The sequence below is a fragment of the Ixodes scapularis genome, unplaced genomic scaffold, assembly GCF_016920785.2.
Source record: "Ixodes scapularis isolate PalLabHiFi unplaced genomic scaffold, ASM1692078v2 PGA_scaffold5__190_contigs__length_132052651, whole genome shotgun sequence".
NCBI lineage: Eukaryota > Metazoa > Arthropoda > Arachnida > Ixodida > Ixodidae > Ixodes > Ixodes scapularis.
Window position 1 is genome coordinate 131756705 of NW_024609880.1, and position 22572 is coordinate 131779276.

The following is a 22572-nucleotide window of genomic DNA, read 5'->3' on the forward strand; positions in this document are numbered from 1 at the left end:
GAGTGGGTGCTTGCCCAGTATTTTACGGTAATTCTTAAAAATATAAGAAAGAACATTGCTGGAAGATGATGAGAAAATGCTCATCTTTTCTTCGACGTAATCCTAGTTTAATGCGAGGTTGCTCCGCCGAAGGTGTCCCAAACAGTGCTGACTGAACTGTAATCCGAACGGATGCGTCAGATTGCGACAAGAGAGCAAGTGCATGTGCATGCAATGTGTTCCGTACTCACTCATGTCAGGTTCAATCCTTGCTGCATCCATCGTCTTGCTTTGGCTCTTAGCCCAAGTTCCGTTTCCACGGCAGCTCCTGTTTGTTTTTGTGTGCTGCATTTAGTGAAGAAGTTGTAAAAACAACAAACTTAATTGGGTAGCATATTTGGTCCTTATAGAACAACAACACATTTCTTTTTTAAATTTTAGACTATCTACCGTAAAATTCCAAACAAGCCACCCCCAAGTCAAAATTACCTGCAAAGTGGGGGGGGGAAGCGGCGGCAACACTTGCCCAAACTTTTTTTTTTTTTTTTTTTAACATTTTGATGTGTGCCACATAGTAAATCTGTTTTAGCTAGTTTTGGGGTCTAAAGACTTTTTAAAGAATTACACATAGGACGGAACACGAAGAGCAGATTTTTTTACTTTCAGCGCACATCTTGTTTATTTTCTGCAGGCAGTGGACCGCCAAGTTTGTAGCTCAGTCTTCCACTGTCTGCAGGAAATAAATAAATGTGTTTTGAAAGTCAAAAAATGTGCTGTTTGTGTTCCGTTTTTCTATGTGTGATTTTTTTGCATGTTTATGTGAACTTTCCTTTTTTGTTTCCAGTTTGTGCTTTGGATGCGTTGCAGGCTGCCCCTCTCGCTTATCCTCTCTCTTGTCTCTTTTTCCAGGTGAGTTACTCGGTACGTGACCCTGCTACCCTCTGGCCGTCTGCTCTGTGAGTGTTTTGGTGCGTGCCCCAAAGCCCCTTTGGGGTTCCCCTGGGCCCTTTGGATGCAGGTCTGTGTCTAATCGTTTTGCTGTTCCCTCCTTGTCTCTGGGAGTTTCCCAGGCATGCATGCCATGGTGAGTAAGGGTGCAGGCATAGTGTCCAGAGAGAGGGGATTGCACTCGCGGATTGGCAAGTCTGAACAAATCGCGAAGGTAGAGGAAGCCGGTGGGAAGGTCTCAAAAAGGAACCTCCTATGAACTTTGGCTCTGCCAGCAACGTCCCTCAATGCCGATTGGGTGCAACTTTACTATGGAGTCTGGTCCATAGATGCTGTACATCGAAGGGCATTCGAAACTGCATTTGATTTTTCGTAGCAGTGATGCTGCCGACGTATCACGCGCACATTATCTGCCAGGTTTTCGAGAAAATTTAGCATATCATCACCTCTGCAGTATAGAATACAGTGAGACACACAGAAGTTTGTTTGCGTTGATAAGGTAGATTAGGCAGATTTACCATAAATGCATTGAGCGTCTGGAAGCGCTTCTTTTTGCAACCTGAGCGGGCAAGGATTTTAAACATATTTCAATGCATCAGCATTGCTCAGAAAATGTAAAATGTATTACTAACAAGTTGTTCGAGGCCTAGTAATATGAATAGCAGCCTCGGGCGTATTGAAAATAGTAGTTTGTCACCCAAAAGCGCAGAGAAGTGTAGTCGACATGCCGATAATGTTGCCTAATGCGGAGCATGCGGGTCATCATTGTCATTACTCGGAAAAGCCTCCTTTTGTAGCAGAGTAGCTGATCTCATGAAGATGCTGTAACATGATTTGGTGGTTATGAGAAGGGAGGCTACTTTCTTTCTGTCATGTCAGACAAGGGGTGGATTTGTACCAAGTGGCATAGTGAAGACATTTCTCTCTGGGAATTGGGGCACAGAGCCTCTCCTCCAGATTCCAGGTCGCAACAGGTCATACGAGCCTCAGAGTGGCAGCCGACACCTGGCCGAAGGACTCGAGAAGTTGCACGACTAGCGCGGAGGCGGTGGCCTCTCGCTCACGTACAGGAGAGAATAGAGTCTTCTCGGGCATGTTTGTCACGCTCCCTTGCCTGTCTTAGTTGTTGGACTAATTCTGAAAAAGGTAGTCCACTTAGCAAAAGAGTCTTAGTTTCAAGTCCAACGGTCCTAGGGTTAAGTTCGCATATTTTTTGGTAACATTAGAGCGATGTTGCCAGAGGCATAGAATATTTTTTCCATAGGGGGATGGGATCTCCCCGATTCGGGAAGCGGGAGGCCTCTAAGAAGCTGGGCCGTCTTGTCCAGATCTTTTTTAGTGCTTTGTAGGTTTTGATGCATTTTGAATACGCATTCGTGCTCCTCTAATGCAAGAGGCTGTTCCACGACAGAGACCACATGTAACGCTGTGAGGTTGTCTGAAAAGCAGCCGAGAGTGTCTCCGGAACCTGGGCTCCTCCGAGCGGGATGGGGGAATCGGATGGAAAGGCACTCTCTCGGGAGAACAAAGAGGGCTGCGTGGGTTGCAGACGTACCAGCAGCAGGGCGGCGGGGCCCGGGTGGCGGCCAACTCTCCACCGGCGTCGAGCATCAACTCCGGGGGCTCTGCGAGCAGCTCTTCGGGAGGGGAGCAGCTGAGCAAGACCAACCTGTACATCAAGGGCCTGACCCACACCACCACCGACAAGGACCTCCTCAACCTGTGCGCCCCGTGAGTCCCCTCCCGTTGGACGGAGGAGCCACAGCCTTCCTTTTCCCGCCAGTACCTTATGGGCGGAGGAGCGGTCACCTGGCGGCCTGAGGCAGTGCGGGGAAGTGGCATTGTGGGGCGTCGAGTTGTGGGCAATGTTTTTTTTTTTTCGCTTTGAGCTCGTGGAATGTAGATGTTTCACTGGAATCTGACTAGCAGGAAGCGTCTGGAAGCCTCGGGCTTTGTGTGCGCTGGTTAGGTAGTGTGTAATTGCATTCTTTTCATAACATGAACACTGCCCCTTCCCTCTAAACCTGCCACTTAAAAAAAAAAAAGCAAGGAGGACTTACGCAAGTTTGTCTGCGCAAGGTTTCACTCGCGACGTTACATCTGTTTGTGACGTAACATCTCTTTGCATGTCTGCCCCATAAATCTGCCCCTGGTGATGACCCACAGTTTGGGGAATACTGCTTTGCTTTGACCTGCCTCTCTCCTGTTGCATTGCAGTTATGGAAACATCATCTCTACGAAAGCAATATTAGACAAGGACACAAACAAGTGTAAAGGTGAGCAAGATCGCGCAACTTTTCATGCCCTTTGGGAGGAGACGCCCAGTTCTTTTTCAGTTGCCTTAGTGTTGGGAGTGTACAGAGACTACTGCCAGAGGTCTTTGAGTACTTTGAGTTTTCCAGTTTATCTTGATTTTTTTGTCATTAGAATAAAATTTGCTCCATCTATTTGCTTTCCGAGCACCAACAAATGAATAAAGAGAGATTTTTATGATATTGCAATTATTAGCCATTCGGTGGGGTGGCGAGGACAAAAGGTAAATAAAAACACCCGGCGGATGCCCCGTACCCCATGCAAGTTTCCACGTGGCACAACGCATAAAGAAAGGAGTAGAAAACAAAAAGAAAGCTGGACGCTTTTATTTAACATTCCCGTAGAACTAGTTTTTTTGTGCGATATCAGATCGGCCCATTTGTCCTTATCTGCCCATCGGAGGTGTTCCGCGTACAACTGGGATGGCCCTTGTCGCGGCCGACGCTGATGGGCGAAGCCCCGTCATTCTTTTTGGGAGATGCGCTGGAGTCGAATTGGGAACCGCTTTGTCGATACCTCCAATGCTACGGTGCTCAAAAGCAGTCTCACAATTTACGCGGGCACACAAAAGGGGGGACACTCGCGCAGCGCTGACTTTAAAATTTTGTTGTTGTTTACTCTTTTTTTTCCCTTTGACATGTTGAACGAAACAATTCAAAACCTCCTTGAACTTGACTAAGTAATATAACTCCTTCCCCGACAAAGCTAGAGACGGGGTTCTAACACACTGGGCATTTAGCCGCTCTACGTTTTAGCCTCGGATAATGTCCCTAGTGTTTCGGTTACTGTTCCTGCCTAGTGTGGTTGGTCAGATGTGCCATGCTCTGTTGATCACTGGCCGTACGTGCTCTCCCTCTGAAAGTACCCATTGTGCGTGTGTGCCCCTTTCAGGCTATGGATTTGTGGACTTTGAATCTCCGTTGGCCGCCGAGAAAGCTGTCAAGGCGCTCCAGGCTCAGGGGGTCCAGGCACAGATGGCCAAGGTTCGCACTTGCCTTCTCTCCTCAACGCGAGACACTCCGCCGCGATGGAAGGCTGTCGCAGTTGTCCTCGTTTCTTCTCGCGAGAGGATCGTCTAGACAGTGGACGTTGGAGTCGCTGCGGGAAGTCCCAAAAGCTGCAGAGTAACATAAATTTGTACTTTGCGACAACTTTTCTTGGCAATGCAGTGGAAGGTTCAGGCACGTGTTCCCTCTCTCATTTTGAGTGCTGAATAAAGCTGTGCGCGGTCTCTCCTCCTCTCCCCGGAAATGCCGAGAAAAGTTGTCCCCGAGTATAGCACCAGGTCTCGATCACCAGCAGTGTCTGACAACGGTGTTTTAATTCCGCTCATGTGTGCATAGAAGAACGGAAGAGAAAATGATTTTGCTCGCTTTTTGCTCGATATACAAAATGGAAACTATTTTTAACATCATACACACGCTTCAGAAAAACGCTGTTGGTAAGCCTTGTGCAAGCTCGGACGTCTCACTTTGATTTGAAATGACACGAGGGGCGGCAGTTGTGCAGAAGACGGGGCGAGCGGCGAATGCCCTCGCACACCTTCGCAAAATCTGTGCTCGCGCGACTGGCATCAACCAATTTGGCCTGCTCAGTCCTCGTGACGCATGCATCGCCTACTGCAGACGCCTAATTTCCCCCAGAAACGTTTTGCGATCGTGCAACCCCTGCGAATTTGTTCTTGAAGCATTATTATTCTCCTAACTTTACATCGGGATAGTTATAAAAAATGTCACGTTGGCTTCAGATTTTGGATTGTCCAGTTTTTCTGCGTCCACCTCCATGCATGTTCTCATTACTATGCGCCTAGCAGTCGGGAATGTTTCTGGCATTCAGCACAAAGAACTTGGCATCGATCCCTCTGAAAACCCTGGCACCCTCGGGGGGAGGGGGTTTCCAAATTTTCTTGGCTGTCCGCAGTCCTAGGCGAGCCCAAGTTGGAGCGTAATGGAATGAATACAATAATGCGAGCGAGCTGACCAGACTGACAATAATAGTCCCTGGAGAAGGGGGACAAAGAACAAACCCAGATGATCTGAGCCATTCCATGGTGCATAACTATGTGGCAGACACTCCCTGGTATGTGCACTATTGCTTACAAGGTCCGTGGGCACTGCTTGGCTTTCCCCGAGATGGAAAGGACCCCCGTTGCGGAGGTCCCCCGAGTTGACCCAGCTCTCTGGTGCCCCTTTGGGGAGCGCAGCAACAGGAGCAGGACCCGACGAACCTGTACATCGCCAACCTGCCGCTGTACATGGTGGAGCAGGACCTGGAGCAGATGCTGTCGAACCACGGCAACGTCATCTCCACTCGCATCCTACGAGACAACAACTCCCAGTCCAGGGGCGTCGGCTTTGCACGGTCGGTTCGCCTGCGCTCCTCCTCTCCTTCTAATGACGCGCCCCCTTCGGCCGAAGAAGAGGCTGTTGGAGAACAACTTGCATCTGATGAGGACTTTTTAATGCTCTCGAGCAGTGGTTCTCGACCATTGATGTTTCGCGGACTCCTTGTGGATTGGCCGAGATAATGGAGGATCCCGTTCATAGGGAGGGAAAGGTATGGGCTAATTGCAATAATGATTTCATAAATGGATATAGGCAGGGGTAGTGTGAAGTAGACGTCTCTCAAAGACATGCACGCGAATAAACTCATCCGAAAATTGGGACGGTTCTTCTCAACCTGAAAGAAGTACAACGCTTATTGCCGTGCTTGACTGATGAGGCAGGGCTTTGCGGACCCTTAGAATCCCTTCGCAGACCCCCATTTGAGAACCACTGCTCTAGAGTTCTGCAATCAGTCTTGGGCGCCTTTGCCTTTCTCTTGCCCGTTCAGTTAATAGTGTCGACGTATTAGCTGTTATTGCAGATCCATTTTTAATTGTCATTATTTTGTGTAGGATCACAAAGTCTCGCTGTTAGTGTCCTCATCGACCTTGAAAACATTTCAATTGGTTTTATTGGGGCACACCAAAGGACCTGCGGATAGTGGCTGCTAGCAGGCACATAGCCAGGGGGGCAGCCCATGGGGCCCGGCCCCCCCCCCCCCCCCCCCCCCCCCCCCCCTGAAATCTTCCATTTTGCTGGGACCTCCTCTCCCCCCTCCCCCTCATACAGAATTTTGTCATGGGCGGGCCCCCCCCGAAACAAAATCCTGGCTACGTGCCTGGCTGCTAGGTATCATTAAAACTGGCTAGGTGCATAGGTAAAAAAAAAAAAAAAAAAAAAAAAAGTGGTTGCGTAATGTTTTTTTGTTTTTTTTCCTCCCGCTTGCCTTTTTGTTTCTTTTCCTCCCGCTTGCCTTTTAGCTGCAGGCTTATGGAGGACAGTGTTTTGCGTGCACTGCCCGTTTGGGTTCTTTCATGGCTAAGACCTGCTTTCTCTTTGTTGCGCAGGATGGAGTCTAAAGAGAAATGTGAACACATCATTGCTACATTCAACACCAAGGTCCTGCCCGGTCAGTCTCAATTTGCGCACGGAATTTTCGGCGGGAATTTGCAGTGGCAGCGTTCTTACATGTTCAGTGTGTCATTTTAGAGCTCCAAGGCAGGCGATATGCAAAGCCTCGAGGGTTTGCGTGGATTGGGCGTGAAAAAATATTTGGGGTTCTGTCACTACGGTGCGCTGTGGATGTACTTTCTTCGGTTACCAAAGCTTGTCTGGGAACCATATAACTGTGTGTGTGGGCCAAGCTCATGTAAAAGCCACACATTCTCGTATGTAGACCAAAATATTAAAAATGAGTTTTTAGAAATTATTTGCGCATTAGCCGCACCCCCCTTCTTTCCGAGGCGTGCCAACTGCTTCCACAGTGTGGCTCCAGCTCCGCGTCCCCGCCATCTTTACCCCGCCATGCACGTGGCTCTGCTCGCGCCTTTTGCCGTGTTTTTGAGCGCAAGTAAACATTACGGGAGGCTCAGAAAGCTGTCCTTTTTATGGTTTTTGTCTTATCCACGGTCACCTTCTGCCCACGTGATAAATTGGACTCTGGTTTTCAAATGTCACCGTTAGGCCAGGTGGACTTGGTGAATGTTTTGTTTTGCTAAGTGGGTTTATGTGGGTCCCACAACCTGAGAGCAGTGGGCAAGTACTTTCAAACTGTCACTCCTGCCTTGGAGCGCGGCGGGCATGCAACGGGTTGCGAATACGGTGTTGACGAGATCTGCTTATGGTGCTGAACAAAGCGATTGGTCCGAAGCGAGCTCACTGGTACACTGCGGTCGCCCGGCGTCGGCATCGAAACGGACGTTGGGGTGAGATTCTACGGATTGAATGGCTAACTTGAACCTCGAAAGGCACTTACTGGACGACCAAAAAGAGCAACTCTGGCCGCTGTTGATGCTGGTCAGACTCGAGCACTAATTGCGATCAAGACCGAAATGAAGGTGCTCTAGACCACCGGCTACGATCGCGAGCACATAGATTTCTTGATGCACATCCAAAGCTATTTTGTTTTTATCCGTGTGTGGACCGCACCTAAAAAGATGAGCCATTGAATTTGGAAAAAAAAAGAAAAGAAACAGTGCTGTTTTTTTAGATTTTTTTTGTGGTATGCAATGATGTGATTGCTGCGACAATTGCGCCAAACTGCGCCAATGTGCTTCCCCTGCTATACAATGCTACATTTTACCAAAATATCAGGAATTTGCACTAACATTCTGGCAAAACTTAATTTCACTTTATTAATATACTGAAAATACAATAGCTCGGGCCTTGTACTCGGGTCAGACTGTTATGATAGGCTTATGCAATTTTTCAGAACTATTGAAGTTTTGATTATGACCTCAAATAACGTACTATTCTATTGCATTTTGTATTAAAGGGGTTATGACACGTCAAAAATAAAATATGAGATAACGGTACTGCTAGGACCCATTGTATGTTCCTATAATCCTGCTAAATTTGTTTTGAAAAAGGCGCGATAATTTCGTGGATAAATCGATCTATATGCGGGCCCCTCGAAGGGGCAGATCCGGGCGGACCTGGAGGCTGATGACGTAGACAGCCTCCAGCGCGGTGTCTCCTTGCACGCACTCACAGTCTTGGCACTCTTGGCGTATCGAGCAGCTTCCTCGTTTACCTTCCACGTTTCGAGCATGCGGTTCGGGACGATTACGTCTACGGCATCGCTCGCCTTGTCGAAGTGTTCGACATTGATCGCAGCAGCGATGAAAGTGATTGCTATCAAGAGGTGTTGGAAGCTGTTCATTTTGACTGCGACCCGCTGGCGACCAGCTCCAGCGACGACGAGTAACGGACGAACTCGCCGTGGTCATCGTCGTCCGGGAATATCTCCCAGGCGCATGCAGGGTGGAAGGTCAACGGGCTGGGGTGAGAGCGAGAATAGCTTTCGGGTTACCGAGTTGAGTGAGCGGTTTTGATCGTACCGCGACGAGGAGAGCTTGAGCAATCATGGGGGCGCCTAGAATGAGAGAGTGTTCATGGTCACGTGGTTTATGGACACCATGGTGTGACTAACTTGGGCAGTGTTGCCTGGTCGCCAGATGAAAATTATAAAAATTCGTAAATTGAATATTGCTATTACCAGAGCTCTAAAAATCGCGTAACTTGGTGTATATACTAAGTAGCCTAAGAGCATTCTATTTCAAGAATAATCTATTCGTTTAATTTTCATGTCATAACCCCTTTAAAGACAGACAGTACTCGGAAGTTTCGCAGTAATGGTCATGTTCATGGTTTGTTCTTGCGGGTTAGGTAGTTTCATTGAGTGTGCTTCCCTCCGCATATTATGCTCCGTTTCACAATAACTTGGCCAACTGTAGAGGCTGCGGCTTCCGCGACCCATTAAAGGGCAACTGCGCTTCATTTTTGATATTTAGAAAACCCTCCTCAGTATCATATAGGAAGACCCCATGTCAAATATTACGATCTAATTCCGTCTATATATTTAATAAGCTGGCCAGCAAACCTTCAAGTGAGCCAAGTCGCCGAAATCTGCCAACTCTAGCGTGCGACGTGAGGCGCAATCGTCAGCGCAGTCAATGCGACGGAGTTGGAGCGGCCAACGTTGAGCCACTACGTCAGAGGCTTGACTATGTCATTCTTACGTTTTGTTTGTTTTTACTTCTCGGAGCGAAATTGAACGATGACGTCATGAGTTTCTCCTCCCGGTGTTGGCTGAACGGCGTCCACGTGATCACCGTAACACGGATGCGCTAGTTTGCGCTGCCGTGCGCGCTTATCAGTCTGTTCCTCCGCTCCCCCTCTCCTCTTTCGGCTTCTCCCCCTCTCCCCAAGCCGTCACCGTCCGTGCCATGCGAAGCGACCTGCCGCGTCGCATGTCCTGTCCCCCCCCCCCCCGAACGTCACAAGACCACGTGGTTCGACGTGACGTGGCCATGACTCTGACGACCCGAGACCAATGTTGCCTGACGCAACCAAAGTTTCGGTTTCGGTATCTCCTGATGTTTAAATTAGGATTACACAAATAATATTCCACATTTCGCGAATCCGCTTTATGAAATGGAATCGCATGTAAGCCTAAATTTTTCGGAATTGAGCGGAGTTGCCCTTTAAGGGCGTCGGAGCAAGGCACGGGATAACACTCCATGGTCGAGGCAACGGGGGCCTCCTTACCGCCGCAGCAACAGCGCCTTTTGCTACAAAAAGTAGTTTTGGGCCTCGTATTTTCTTTTAAGGACAACTGAACTCTCGCGTTTCTATCTTTATCAAAAATATATAAAATGTAGGGAATAAACATGCACAAATTTATGAGTTGCCATTATATTCAAACCAAAAAAGTGACGCCACATCCGTATTCGCTCCCGATTTGTTTCTTCACGTAACGCCGTGGCCGTTAACGATCGCAGCCGTGTAATCGACCACTTCCGCCGAAAACATTGCCCTGGCATTAGCACCCGTCAAAGTTTTGCGGGTAAACTGAGCTTATGGCTGTTTCATGAACTGTTCCTGAAGAACTCGCTACTTTAGCAGATGGAAATGTTGAGCCAGAGAATGTTTGTCCGAAGTTGGTTGGTTTCGCAGCAGACGGCTCTTGGCCAGCGGACGACAGCCGGCTCCTCCGGGCTTCCCATTTGGTGCAGTTAAAAGGCACGTCCCTGTGACGTGGTGTCACGTGCCTCCCTCCAAAATTCTTACTGGTTCGCGGGGGCCGTTGTCATGGTTCGGGCGGAGACGTTGCGAATGCAATAGAGGCGAGGCCGAAAACGAATAATTTACGACCCATTATATTTACAAAAGGAAGACGAATATATAACGGAAAGCAAGGGTCTATGTACACAGTGAAAGGTGAAATAGTACACACACGCTTAAGCACATCTACACTTCCAAGAAATGAAGCTGTTTGAAGCAGGCCTTACAGTTTGAGTTAGTTGCGTGGACGAAGCGGCTTGCCCAAGGCAGCAAAGGCCCCTGCCTCCTGGGCCTCTGAAGGGGAACCCTTATTTGGGACAGCTTGTGCCCAGCAAGGGTCCCGAAGCGTAGCCCCCATCCGCCGCTTCCTCCCGGTCTCAGTCTTCGATGACCCCCGCGTCGCCATCCTTTTTCTTCCTCTTCTAACCTCGTTGTCTCACGTGGCATCGTCTTCCTTCTTGCCCCTTCAGCTTCCTTTTATGTCATTTCTTAGAATCATGACAGCCGTACAGTTGGCCAAGTTATCGTGAAGCGGAGTACAGTGTACTGCGGAGAAGCGACAAGCGTGGAGCAGGCATCGCGATTTTGGCGTGTCTTGCTTCGACGCAGCGCCACCCACGCTAAGGGGGAAGCACTCCTCCCGAGCGAGACTCGACACAGTTTCTGAATACGGCTTCGGCTTGTATACAGGATAGACTGCGATATCCTGGCAGTAGCTTTTTTCATTCCGAGACTTGGCAAAGATGCTTCTGTATTGCAAGAAGACTTATCTGCACTCTTTTGTAGGTGTATTTTTTAATGCCAACTCATTTGCTTAGTTGTCACTTTTATCTAGCTGCGAGTAAATTATAACTAAATTGGCAAGAGCAGTGGCTGGAAGCTCGGCAGGGACCTTAACTAGTTCGGCGGGATTGTTTTTAAGCGGGCATATTGATCACGTGCCAATTTTCATTATGAAGTTCTACATACTATAAACAACTTAATTTTTGTGAAAACCTAATTCTTGCGAATTTTGCGAATTGCCTGCAATTTGCGAAAAATAGGTTTGGCGAACAATTTTGGTAAAATGAGAACACATTGGAATCTATATTGAGATCCCACCACATTGCGAAAATTGGAACCCGCAAATTATTCCAAAACTTGAGCTTTGATCGAAATCGCGAAATATTGAGCCCCCGAAAAATAAGTTGTTTACAGTAAATGTAATTGATGCTCATAATAAAATGACGGATGCTTTCTTTTTTTTATCTAAAATATAAATTGCAGTTTTATTCGAACCTCTAGAACTTGAAGGAAACATTAATTTATATTCTCAAAATTATTGTATCGTAACAGTTCAGTGGGATTCAGTACCTAAAATAACCATTCACAGCAGTTTGTGTTGTCTTTCATGAGTCATTTTCTTGTTACTGTGTCTGGTGCTTCTGGCAACTAAACGCTAGTTTTGTGTTTGAGGGAATCGCTCCTGCTGTGCAATCAATGCTAACGGAGGGTTGCGTGCAAGTGAGAAGGCAAAGTAGACATTGCCTTCTAGTTGGACGAGCCGACAGATTAATCGTAACAGAATATTTGGAGTGGTAGGATGGGAAATTCACTGTGTGCTCATGTTCCAAGAGCTATTCCTAAAGGACTCTGACCAATCGCATCACTGGGTGTGTTGTTATCTCTGCTACGGAGTTCTTGCTGCAGTTCTCTACTGGCACAGCCCGCGCCGATATTGTGGAGGTGTAAATAATGGTGCGGGTGACACTGGGAGACGCAGAGATAGAATGGCTCCGCAGGCGTGTCTGTAATGCAGGTGCGCACTGACGCTCCTTGCAGGGTCCAAGGAGCCCCTGCTGGTGAAGTTTGCAGACGGAGGGAACAAGAAGCGCACGCTCTACAAGAACCACGACCACCGGATGTGGCGCGACGGGGAGGTGGGTGGCCCAGATCTGAAGGAGAGGAGGGGTGCACGCCATTCTCTCCATCCAGAACATTGTCAATTCCAGTGGGCACACTAGTGGGCGGTTATGGGTACTAAAACGCAAAAACACGGAGGTTGTGATAAGCTGAAAGCGTGCCACTCCGTTCCTCTCCCTCCGTTAAAACTCCCTTCGTCATTGTAACTTCTTTCGTGTTTCCGACTGCTCTGCAACGCATCTGGGTACATGGTTAGTCTTCCTTTGTCTCGACTCAACTGCTCGCTGGTCGACGCAAAGTGCAGACTAGCGATGCCTCTCTGCCGAGCATTAAGGGGCGTCCCGTTAATTCACACCAATGGGCCGGAGCTTGGAAGGGTCCGTGTGTTCTTGTCCAGAGATGCTCGGCAAAGACTGTTTCAACGGCGTCGTGGGGGTCTGCTGTATTCCTCTACAATCGTACACAGTGGCCGAGCCGTCTTGAAGCTATGGTCTAGCGAAAATTCGGGGGTGTCTGTAGTGTACACGTAGTGCTGGTCCCTCGCCAGCCAGCAGCATGTGGGCAATGGGGTGTTCTGTCTGAGCTAGGCTAGTTTCCATGGAGGGCTGTCGGTGCTTGTCACCAACGCCGGTGCGCTTGCTTTGCAGGGCATTCCCCTGACGTACGACCAGAGTGCAATTTCTCAGAATGGGTGAGTGTGTGTCTCCGGGGGCGGAGGGAGTGATGCCCGGAGGGCGGGTCCCAAGCGGGGTGTGGGTGGTGCAGGGTGGCCCAGCAGCTGCTGCCGGCCCTGGGTAGCTACCAGCGGACATACTCGACGGCCCCCGTGTCGACGTATGCGCTGCCCGGGGCCACCACATGGGTCCACCCCACCCAGTACATCATGCAAGCCCCGCACATGACGGCCGCTGCCCAGGTACCTCCCCTAAGGCCCTTTTGCTGCTGCTCCCGACACCGCTCTGGCGCCACCTATCGGCTAGCCTCGTAACATTTGGCACTTTTTATATCTTTTATGCATCCTTCCTTTTTTTGAGCTCGACACACTTTTGACAACATACTACCATTCCTTATATGTAGTACTCACATTTGATCTCGCAAATACAGCACAACCTTAAATGAAATGGAGTTCCAGGGTCACCTCATAGATGGCACAACGTGCTCTCTCCTCTTAAGAAGTGGCAAGAAGTCGGTCCTAAGCAAACGCGAGGGTGTGAACGAGCCGTATCTGGCATGTCTGTCGTGGGTCCTGGTTTCGTCTCTCTGGACTCTCCTCGATACGTTGTTGGAGCAAGCGCCCCTCTGGCTCTGCGTGCCCTTGTGGCGGCCCCCGCGGCTGTCCTTGCGAGACCAGTGCGGATGCTCGAAGGGAGCCTTCCGACCCTCGAAGCGGCGTGGGAGTGCCGGTGTCGAGCTGACCTCCGTGCGCATCCGTGCAGATGATTCCCTCGTCCCTGGACCCCATGACGCACGCCTACAGCCCAATCCTGCCTCAGCTGACCGCGCAGATGTCCCAGCTACAGCTGCCGGGGGCCTCGGTGAGCGGGACCTCGCGGCCTGGTGCCCCAGGTTTTGACAGATTCGAGTGCCCGGCGTGCCAAAGAAACCTTGGCGTCCTTTTAATGCCGTATAAATTAATGGTGCCTCCCGGCGAGCCGAAACTCTTCCCGAAAGTAACTACAGCGTGCGATTGTTCCAACTTAGGGTGTACCTGAGCTGGAAGCTAGGAGGTGAAAATAGGATTTCTTTCCCCGACAGCCATTAATGTATTTCCCCGTAGATTTTCAGCTCCCCGTACTATCAAATGTTAAAACGCTGTCTATGACGAATGCATGCTCGGACCTTCAGTTTGGATCCCATTTGTGGGTTCAAATTTTGTATCTGCTTCGTTATTTGCGATCTATGTTTGATTGGCTTTCACATGGTCCGTGAGAAAGTCGTGGCCTTATTCTAGAGTCAGTACAACGAAGCTATTCTAGCAGAGAAAAAAGTGGTGCTTAAAAAACGGTGCTGTGACCAATTAAATACAGTCAAAACACCTCTGTAACAAAGTCCGCTGGACCAGAGAAATTTTTCGTAGTACAGGCAACTTTCACATTAACTGAAGAGCCTGTTGGTAAAATTGACCGACGCAGAAAGAATAAAACAAGCTCGGGACAAAGGACGACCGGATTTTCATCCGAGCTTGTTTTATTCTTTCTGTGTCAGGCAACTTTGTTGTAGTAGTTGAGCGCGAAAATCCTGCGAAGCTTAATTTGTGTTATTGCGTATTGACGTAACTTTGCAACATTCGAGGTGTATTGGGAAACAGTATAGTGGCAAATATAGTACGAGCGACGTCAAAAACGAGGTTTTATACATTGACGATGGATGTATCGAAAGGGGGAACGGTGGCCGAGAGCGCGTTGCAGCTCTGAGCACGTGGGGCGGAAACTCGCGCTACAGAATCCAAGCGTCTTGAGCTCGATTACCACTTCTTGATAAAACTTGTACCGGCACATGTTGGTGTACTCATCTCTGCGTGACGCGATTTCCCGGGCTAGTGGTCGTACCGCCAGTGCCGCCCTGTCAAAATTGGCCATCTCCAGGCGAGACACCAGGTGGAGTGCCCGGTGTCTCGGCTGGAGATAACAAATTTTGCTGCCGACTGATTTCCCGTTGTCCAAACTTCCACGCAACAAATTTAATTAGCTTACTTTTTATAATGCAAATTTCGGTAAAACTACCGATATCAACCCCCGATCACGCAGCGAACGAGAGGCATTTGCCGACTGTCTAGATTTGGCCTTTTCTGAATCGGGCAGCAGCTTGTGCCGCGACGTGTTGTTCGGAAACTCTCGATGCGGCTGCGCTGCTCTGCAGCAGCACTACAGAATAGGCGAGGATGGGGAGTGGGGCACAATCGAGTCGACTGAGCTCTTTTTCGCATCTGTTTGGATTCTGTACGACGGCCACTCTATCTGGCAGCGAAAACATTTACTGGCTTCGCATCACAATCTTTTTGCCGTTTCGGGCTGGGAAGGCGGTGCCACCTCGTCTTGGAGCAGAGTGGTGGAGCGGTGCACACCCCGTGGCGTGAGCAAAAGGAAAATGCAGTGTTTGCACAATTCTAGTGCGCCCCCGATTCTAACGCGCAGACAGATTTAGCTTTCAGATACTCAAAAAGTAAATTGTCTCCGATCCTACCGGACGGGCAAGATAATGAAGATTGAACAGATACCTCGTAGAAGGGATTTTATGAAGCGAACGCCAACGCAAAAATAAATGCCGTGCACTAGTCCGCAGTTGTCAGGGTCCAATGATGGTTCTTCGCTGTCCACAGAGGTGATCCCTGCTTTGGTCTAAAGCGTTTCAAGTGTCGCGCTTCCTGTGCATGTACGAGTGTGCGGCCGTCGCCTTTGGGAGGGTCGTCTTCCAAGCACCGCTTTGCGAGCTTGTCGGGTCACCAAGATTGCGAGGCCACGCAGTGCTGCTTCGTTGTTGTTTTTTCCCGCCAGCGTGACAATCTTTCGTTTTAATAAGGCCTCCTGATGAAATTATTTTCCCTCTTAAAACAGCAAACACAAATCTGTAGGTGTGAAAGATTGCTTGTGATACAAACATCATAATTGCGAATGTAAACAAACAGTCATGATGGCAATGGGGCTAGCCACCTTAAACCGAGTGTCGTGTTTTTCTTTAGGTTCGGTTTTTGGTTTCGATTGTAACGCGCATGTGGTTTTGGTCATTGATTTGGGGGAAATGTGCGCCTTAGAATCATGCAAACACGGTATGTGCGGGTGCGTGCGGACATTTCGCAGCCGTAAAGGCATTGCAGGGTTTCCAACTGCTCCGTCGGGGTCAAGTGGGTTATGGGTCGCGTTTGCAATGCGAGCTCCGAGGAGGTGACGAAAGCGTGGATCGTCTGCGAGCGTGTCCGCCCAAAATCTGCCTTTCCGTTGGCTTTTCTTCTCGCCTTGCAACAATGGCAGCGCATGCGCACTTGTGACCGATCGGCGGGAAAGGCATCCGTCACAAGTTGCAAATGCTCGCCCATTGTTTCGGACGAACCCTCTCTTCAATCTCTCTATGCAGAAACATAGTCACATAGTGCCATCTAAACGGAAACACTAGCAAATCATTTGGACCCGAGAATGTGCGGCGCGACGATGGCAGAGGGGCGTGGCGGCGGTGTCGACCGTCACCGCTGTTGCAGTATTCTTCTTCTCTACGCTTGAGAGTGACAATTTATGTCGTCGATTACTTTTCACCCAGAAAGTTTATAATTCCGGTAATTCGTTGTAGTGGTCAGAGAAACACATAAGAGATTGGCCAGGACTGTTATTTTACTTTGTTAAGGGGCAACACTACTTCTAGAGCTTTGTTTTATGTAACTTGATTCAATTTAAATGAAATTTACATAGCTTATCCACCACTGCCATCAGACTACAAATGTGTACTTGGTTTTGATGTAACCTAATTTATTTATTTTTTATATTTATATTTTTATATTTTCTTCCTTTTGAAAATTTCATTTGCAAAGATTATGGGGAGGATTAAGGCACGGTGAAATACTGAAATAAATAAATAAGCATATATCACCAAGCTAAAAGATCGGTAGAATTCAATAAGATGTAAATAAAAGCTTCAGGATGATATATAAGCTTTTTTGGACACTTGAATTTTCCAGTTTCAAAATAATTTATTGCAGGATGCCTAAAAGGCACTTCAAGAAAGCCCGATACCATATTTAATATATTTATACCCCTTATTGCCTATGCCACACATGGTACCTACCATAGAAAGAAAACATTATGGATATGTGCAAGTGGAGATATGGCTTCCCTAAAATACAGGGGTGGAACGGCTGCGCCATTTGCGCCATTTTGCACCGGACGCATTTTTCCGCGCCATGTTGCGGAAGGTGCGCCACAGCCAATACCTCGCCCCATTATGCACCAAATTGCAGAATGTGTGCCAAAAAAATATTGTATTTTGTCTTAGTTTCGATTTCTATCGACTCGATTGGCAACCATGAGCGCGTTTAGCTTGGTCGGCCTTGCAATCTTTTGTTCTGTTTATTCTCCCCGTGTATCCAGAGTCGGAAGCGCGTGAAGAAACTCTGGGGTCGGATTCCAAGGGCCATTTCACCCGCGACTGGATTGTTATTCTTCAGCCATAGTTGGATGAGGTGGGGTCGAGTCGTTGAGCGTCAGATTGCCTGAGGCTCTGCGGCCCGGGTTCTGGACGTCAGCCAGTTCAAATGAGCAAAAGATTCCTTTTAGTACTTCATCGTTAGAAGTTGAAACCGCATTCTGCAAGATGAGTCGGGATTTGATACAATTGAAACGCGGTCTGATGGGAAACCTTGCCAGCCAGCAGCTCTCACGCGAGCGATAGATCAGCTCGGTGTACCTTAACCTTGCTCCTGCTTATTGCTTCAAATACGATAACTCTGTTAATCGTAGTCTGCTGCTTCGATATCGAGTTGCACAATAGGATAAACTCGAAATTTCTTGCCCTGTTCCTCCGCGCAACTGCACGTCCGTTGCTTACGCACGTCCCGTGGTTCGCAAATATAATTACTATGTTTGAGCACGTGTGAATTGTGCGATAAGCAATGCTGGTTGGCATTTTGAGCAGCTGAAAGCCACTCGGAAAATACCAAGGACGCTATCTTCAGAAACATAGGGTACTTGCCTTTTGGTCCTCATTAAGGCTCACAAAGTTTCAAGTTTTCACATCTGTTCCACTGTTATCCCGTCTGCCTAGGTCCCTAACCACTCCTGTTCATCTGTGCTGCTAAGCGCAGTTGAAATCGCTCCCGCGCTCGTCTAAGACACAAGCTGAAGTGCAATCAAAACTGATCTGAGCAGGTCCTCCCGTCCAGAGTCGTTTCCTGTTGGGATTGAACGCAGTTTCTCCTTCAGGCTTTGACTTTTGCTTCACTATTGTTGACGTCGACGATGGAATCCCACAGTCCTTCGCAATGTGCGCTTGCCTTTGATTGTTGTCCAGACACTAAAGGATTTTGAGCTTGTCTGATAGAGACAACCGTGTCCGTTTCATCATACTCATTAGGAAAGTGGGCGCACAAACTGCCGTCCTGCCGTTGTTACCCAAAACTAAGATGGCCGAACGGAACCAATGACAAAGAAAAAACACACACCTGCTGGTTTGTTTTCGTTTACCGCACTGCTGCTTTGCCTCAGCAGCGCTGTAAATGCCGGCAATGATACGCTGCCGCTGCAGAGGTGGCGGTGGCAGGCAGGGGCGGCGGGCATCGGCTGTGCCAGCGCTGCGGAGCACAAAACTTTAACTGATTACAAAAATAATCCTGGGTCCACCGATCAAGTTCGTTGAACTGAAATGGAGTAAAACCTCGTTGATATGTTTTCCAGGGGACCGCGGAAAAAAAACTTATTATCCGGGAAAACGTAGCAGCCAATTATGCACCTAGGGGGGCTCTACATGAGATAGAAAGCAGCTCTTATACAATGGTTTATTTTATGTGTACTTACAGAACTGTTGAGGACTCGGACATGATCACAAAAGCGGATAATATCCGCCCGCCGCTTCGAATTAATGTTACGCAGTAAAAGCAGTTTCTCCTGGACTGCAGTCGTCTTGCTCTTTGTGCAGTCGTGAACATTTACGTAGCGGCGCAAGGTGCCCAACCCAACGCAATGCATCCGTAAACGTGGGTGTAGCATAATCGTTTGGTTCTTGCTCGACATCTTCATCACTTTCTTCGTTGTCGGCAGTAGTGAGGTCGGCCACGATGTCCGCTATCCTGTGCGGTTCAGAGGTAACGCCTCGATCTACTTTCGTTTGGCGACGATGCTGTTCAAAGTTGACGGTGCGAGGCCTCTCGCGATATCAGATCTCTTCCGGCTGGGATTGCGATCCATCTCTTTAAAAGAGAGTGCCTTCCTTTTTCGCGAAGCCACGACCGTCGTCAATGGGCGCAAAGCGCACCTACTCGTAAACACCACGGTTCACGCAATCGAGCGGAACAGAAACTAGAAGCACAGCGTGGATACATCTCGTGCCAGAGAAAGAGAAGGAAAGAGAGAAGGAGCGTTTTCCAGCCTCTCTCCCCGTCCGAGCAGTGCTCTAAGGTCACCCCCGGTCAAGATGGGAAGCTGTGGCAGAGCTCGGCAAAGCCCAGCGAGGAAAGACGAGGGGGGAAGGAGTAAAGGGAAGGGGGGCGTCTGCGTGCCCACGCACGCCCTGCGAGCCACATTGCACGCTTCGGCTTTTGCTCCGTTAGCTTCGCTTTGAAGCCAGCGTGGCAGCCTGGCTCCTGGCACGCCGAGGCGCCAACGCTTTTGGACGTAACAACCGGTAAAGCAAACATATCAGGCACGAAACTACTAATACATGTGTCTTTACGGAAGTAAAACGGGACCGGCGTTTTTGAACGTAACAGCCGGGAAAATGATCAACCGAGTACGTATTGACGAGGTTCTACTGTATTCGCTATCTTGAAATTTGTTTTTCCTTTAACTGAAACATTTTTGAACACAATGCGTAAGAAAACCACCGGGGATTTTTTTTTAAAGTTAATTATTGTGAAATATTTGTTAAAAACAAACATTTGCTCAAGTGAGGGTTTACTGTACAGTATAGACCACTTACAACGTAACCGCTTATAGTGCAGGACCGAATATAACGCGGTTTTTTTAAACCACCGGTTCGCCTCCCATAGAACTCCATGTGATTACATACCGCTTAAAATGCAGGCGCGCAAAGGGAAATACCGGTTATAGTGCGGTTTCTGGCACAGCCCGCCGACCGCGCCGACGACCGGAGCAGCGAGCACGCTTCCCTGTGCGACACTAGATAACGGCGCTGACGGCGCGAGCCGCAAGTTGGCCGCAAGCGGCACTGGCGGGGCAAGGAGGTTGCTCGAAGAAGCGGGAAGAAGCGAAGAGAGAGGCTTCACTTGCCATAGCGACGGAGGGATGCACGCACGTGTCGTTCACGTGCGTGCGTCCCTCCGCTGCGTTGCAAACAAAGAAACAAACAACAACGACAGACCAATCTCAGGTCGAGAAGAAGTGTTCGCGCGCGTTGCATGCCGGCCACGGGCCGGCTGCTTCTATCCGCAAACATGGCGTCGGTTGTAATCGTCGTCGTAGACAGCGTTCATCTCATCCTTCCGCGTAAAAGCGCTATCCTTGACTGTGAATTTTCGTTGTGTGTCGCTATGATAACCCAGCAGGTACTAGAAGGGAAGATCCACCTACTCGTGCGGCGATGTCGTAGCGGCGCTCTCAAGACGGCAGAAACGCCCGTGTCGTCGTGTTTGTTTACTTCGACTACAGCGGTGATTTCTAAGCATTTGTGTCCTCGAACATCGCCCGGATTTCTTATTTGGCGCACTTCATGCGTGTGCTGAAGTTCAAGGTATTACTGGCGCGTACCATATAAAGAATCGAATTTTCATGCATTTTCGTCTCCGGAGAAAAGTGATTAGGGTTAGCAATCCTGGACGCTAGCAACGTCCGTCCGCAACCCGCGACGCTGTTAAAAGGCTGCGCCAGGCGAAAGTCGCTCATTTCTTTCAAAATGTGTGACACACGTGAGAGAGAAGTGTACTAGTCTGGTGAAATAAAGACTTTCATCAAACTAAGCTTTATTTTGCATCTAACATAAAATAAATTCTTTTACAAAGGTAAGTTGTCTCACGGCATGTATTTTGGCCTGAAAAATTGATGTTTTGGTTATAGCGCGGTACCGCTTATAGTGCGGATTTTCGCGACTCCCGCGACATACGTTATATGCGGTCTACACTGTATTATGCAAAAGTGCGAGACAAGAATGACGTAGCTGTGTTTGGAGATTTGTTTGTCCTTTGTCCTCTTCTCTAGGGATTATTATCGTTAAACATTCACAGGCCCATTTTATTTTGCTTCCGAGACAACATTTCAAGATAAGGGACATCATTTAACGAAACTCCTTCTGGACAAGGCATTAAGTGCCTGCCAATCTTGGACCCCATGACGCACGCCTACAGTAGGCTAAGAAGACACAAACATATGTTTTCTTAGTATACTTTTGCCTCGAGGAGCAGGGTCTCCCCTTAAGTGGGCATTTTCCCATTTAAGCCGCTAAATGACTAGCCTACAGAACTTTAAAACGTCCTACGCTCGAGTACGCCAACGTCGTCTGGTTCCCCCACACGGTCTCCGTCATCAGTAAGATAGAAAGAGTTCAGAGAATGGCCGCGAGGTTTATTTGCTATAAACATAGTAGGCACGTCTCTCCCTCTGAACTCTGCTGGCAACTGGGTCTCTCCTCTCTAGAAAAAAGAGCAAAAATGGCTAGACTTAAATTTCTATGGGAATTGGCCAACGATCACTTCAACGTACCAGAAGAAAATGATCTTATCCATACAAGCAAACGATTAACACGGTGCAACCATGGCAAGCTTTACGAGGAAGACGTCGCTCGTAATAACTGCTTTAAATTCTCTTTTTTTCCCCGAACCATTAACGAATGGAACCACCTGCCTCAAAATGTTGTTCATTCCTCTTCCTATTGAAATCTTCCTCGATTACGTAGATGCCCACATTTCATCGTGAACTATTATTTTATGCTGTTTTTAAAAGTGCAATGTATCTATTGTATGGAAGTTGTTTACTATAATTTTTCCTTCTTGACTTCTATATTTGCTTCGAATGTTGACCCGCAAATTGTGCGTTGAATATATTTTTTTTTGCTTGTAGGTAATATTTTGAACTGTACCACCCTACAACAACCCCGAATGGGGTTAGTAGTATTGAAAATAAATAAATACAAATTTTCGTCATAGAGGGAGGCGTTGGTTAGAAATGAGCGTTAGGCTCTATTGTACCTGCTACTATAATGTTGTTTACAGTATCCCCTAGACCGAAAGGTGCAGCACCGAAGTTGAGGCACTGGAGTTTGAATGTGGTCCCAGCCCCGTCTGGCTTCCAGATGTCTTTGTGGCGCTGCCGACAGGGTTGCTCCCCTCGTTTCAGTACATGGCCGGCAGCCACCACTACGGCAACCCGGCCACGGCAGCCACCATCTACCAGCAGGCACCCCAGCTGATGCAACAGATCCCACTTTCGGAGGTGGGTGAAGCGCGCCAAGAACGGGCAAAAGCGATCACTCCCCAATGCCTCGAAACGACCGCCTCTTCGGGTTCAGTTGTGCCAAAAGGCATTTGCTCGCTACACAATTGGGCGTAGTGGGTGGTTGCTCATTGCACCCGAGAGCAAGCTCCTTTCGAGTGTGCGTAGGTCTAGCTAAAAAGCCCGACCTTCAATATTCTCTATCTGCTGAGGAGTTGTAGAAAATGTAACTGCTTCGA

General features: G+C 48.5%; 1 protein-coding gene across 11 annotated transcripts in view; it reads left to right on the forward strand.

Annotated features, from left to right (window-relative positions):
• Positions 1–22572, forward strand: part of LOC8052199 (RNA-binding motif, single-stranded-interacting protein 1) — a 122827-nt gene that overhangs the window by 88929 nt on the left and 11326 nt on the right. For 4 of the 11 annotated variants that reach the window (XM_040504645.2, XM_040504644.2, XM_040504646.2 and 1 more), the window contains 10 exons: positions 2477–2658; positions 3145–3203; positions 4132–4223; positions 5444–5601; positions 6632–6693; positions 12171–12268; positions 12899–12942; positions 13017–13167; positions 13688–13786; positions 22238–22333. In XM_040504645.2, the coding sequence (XP_040360579.1) occupies positions 2477–2658; positions 3145–3203; positions 4132–4223; positions 5444–5601; positions 6632–6693; positions 12171–12268; positions 12899–12942; positions 13017–13167; positions 13688–13786; positions 22238–22333 (1041 nt within the window). Of the gene's footprint in view, positions 1–888; positions 901–2476; positions 2659–3144; positions 3204–4131; positions 4224–5443; positions 5602–6631; positions 6694–12170; positions 12269–12898; positions 12943–13007; positions 13168–13687; positions 13787–22237; positions 22334–22572 lie in introns of all 11 variants that reach the window. The other 7 variants (XM_029978233.4, XM_029978234.4, XM_029978239.3 and 4 more) reach the window with 3 other exon arrangements.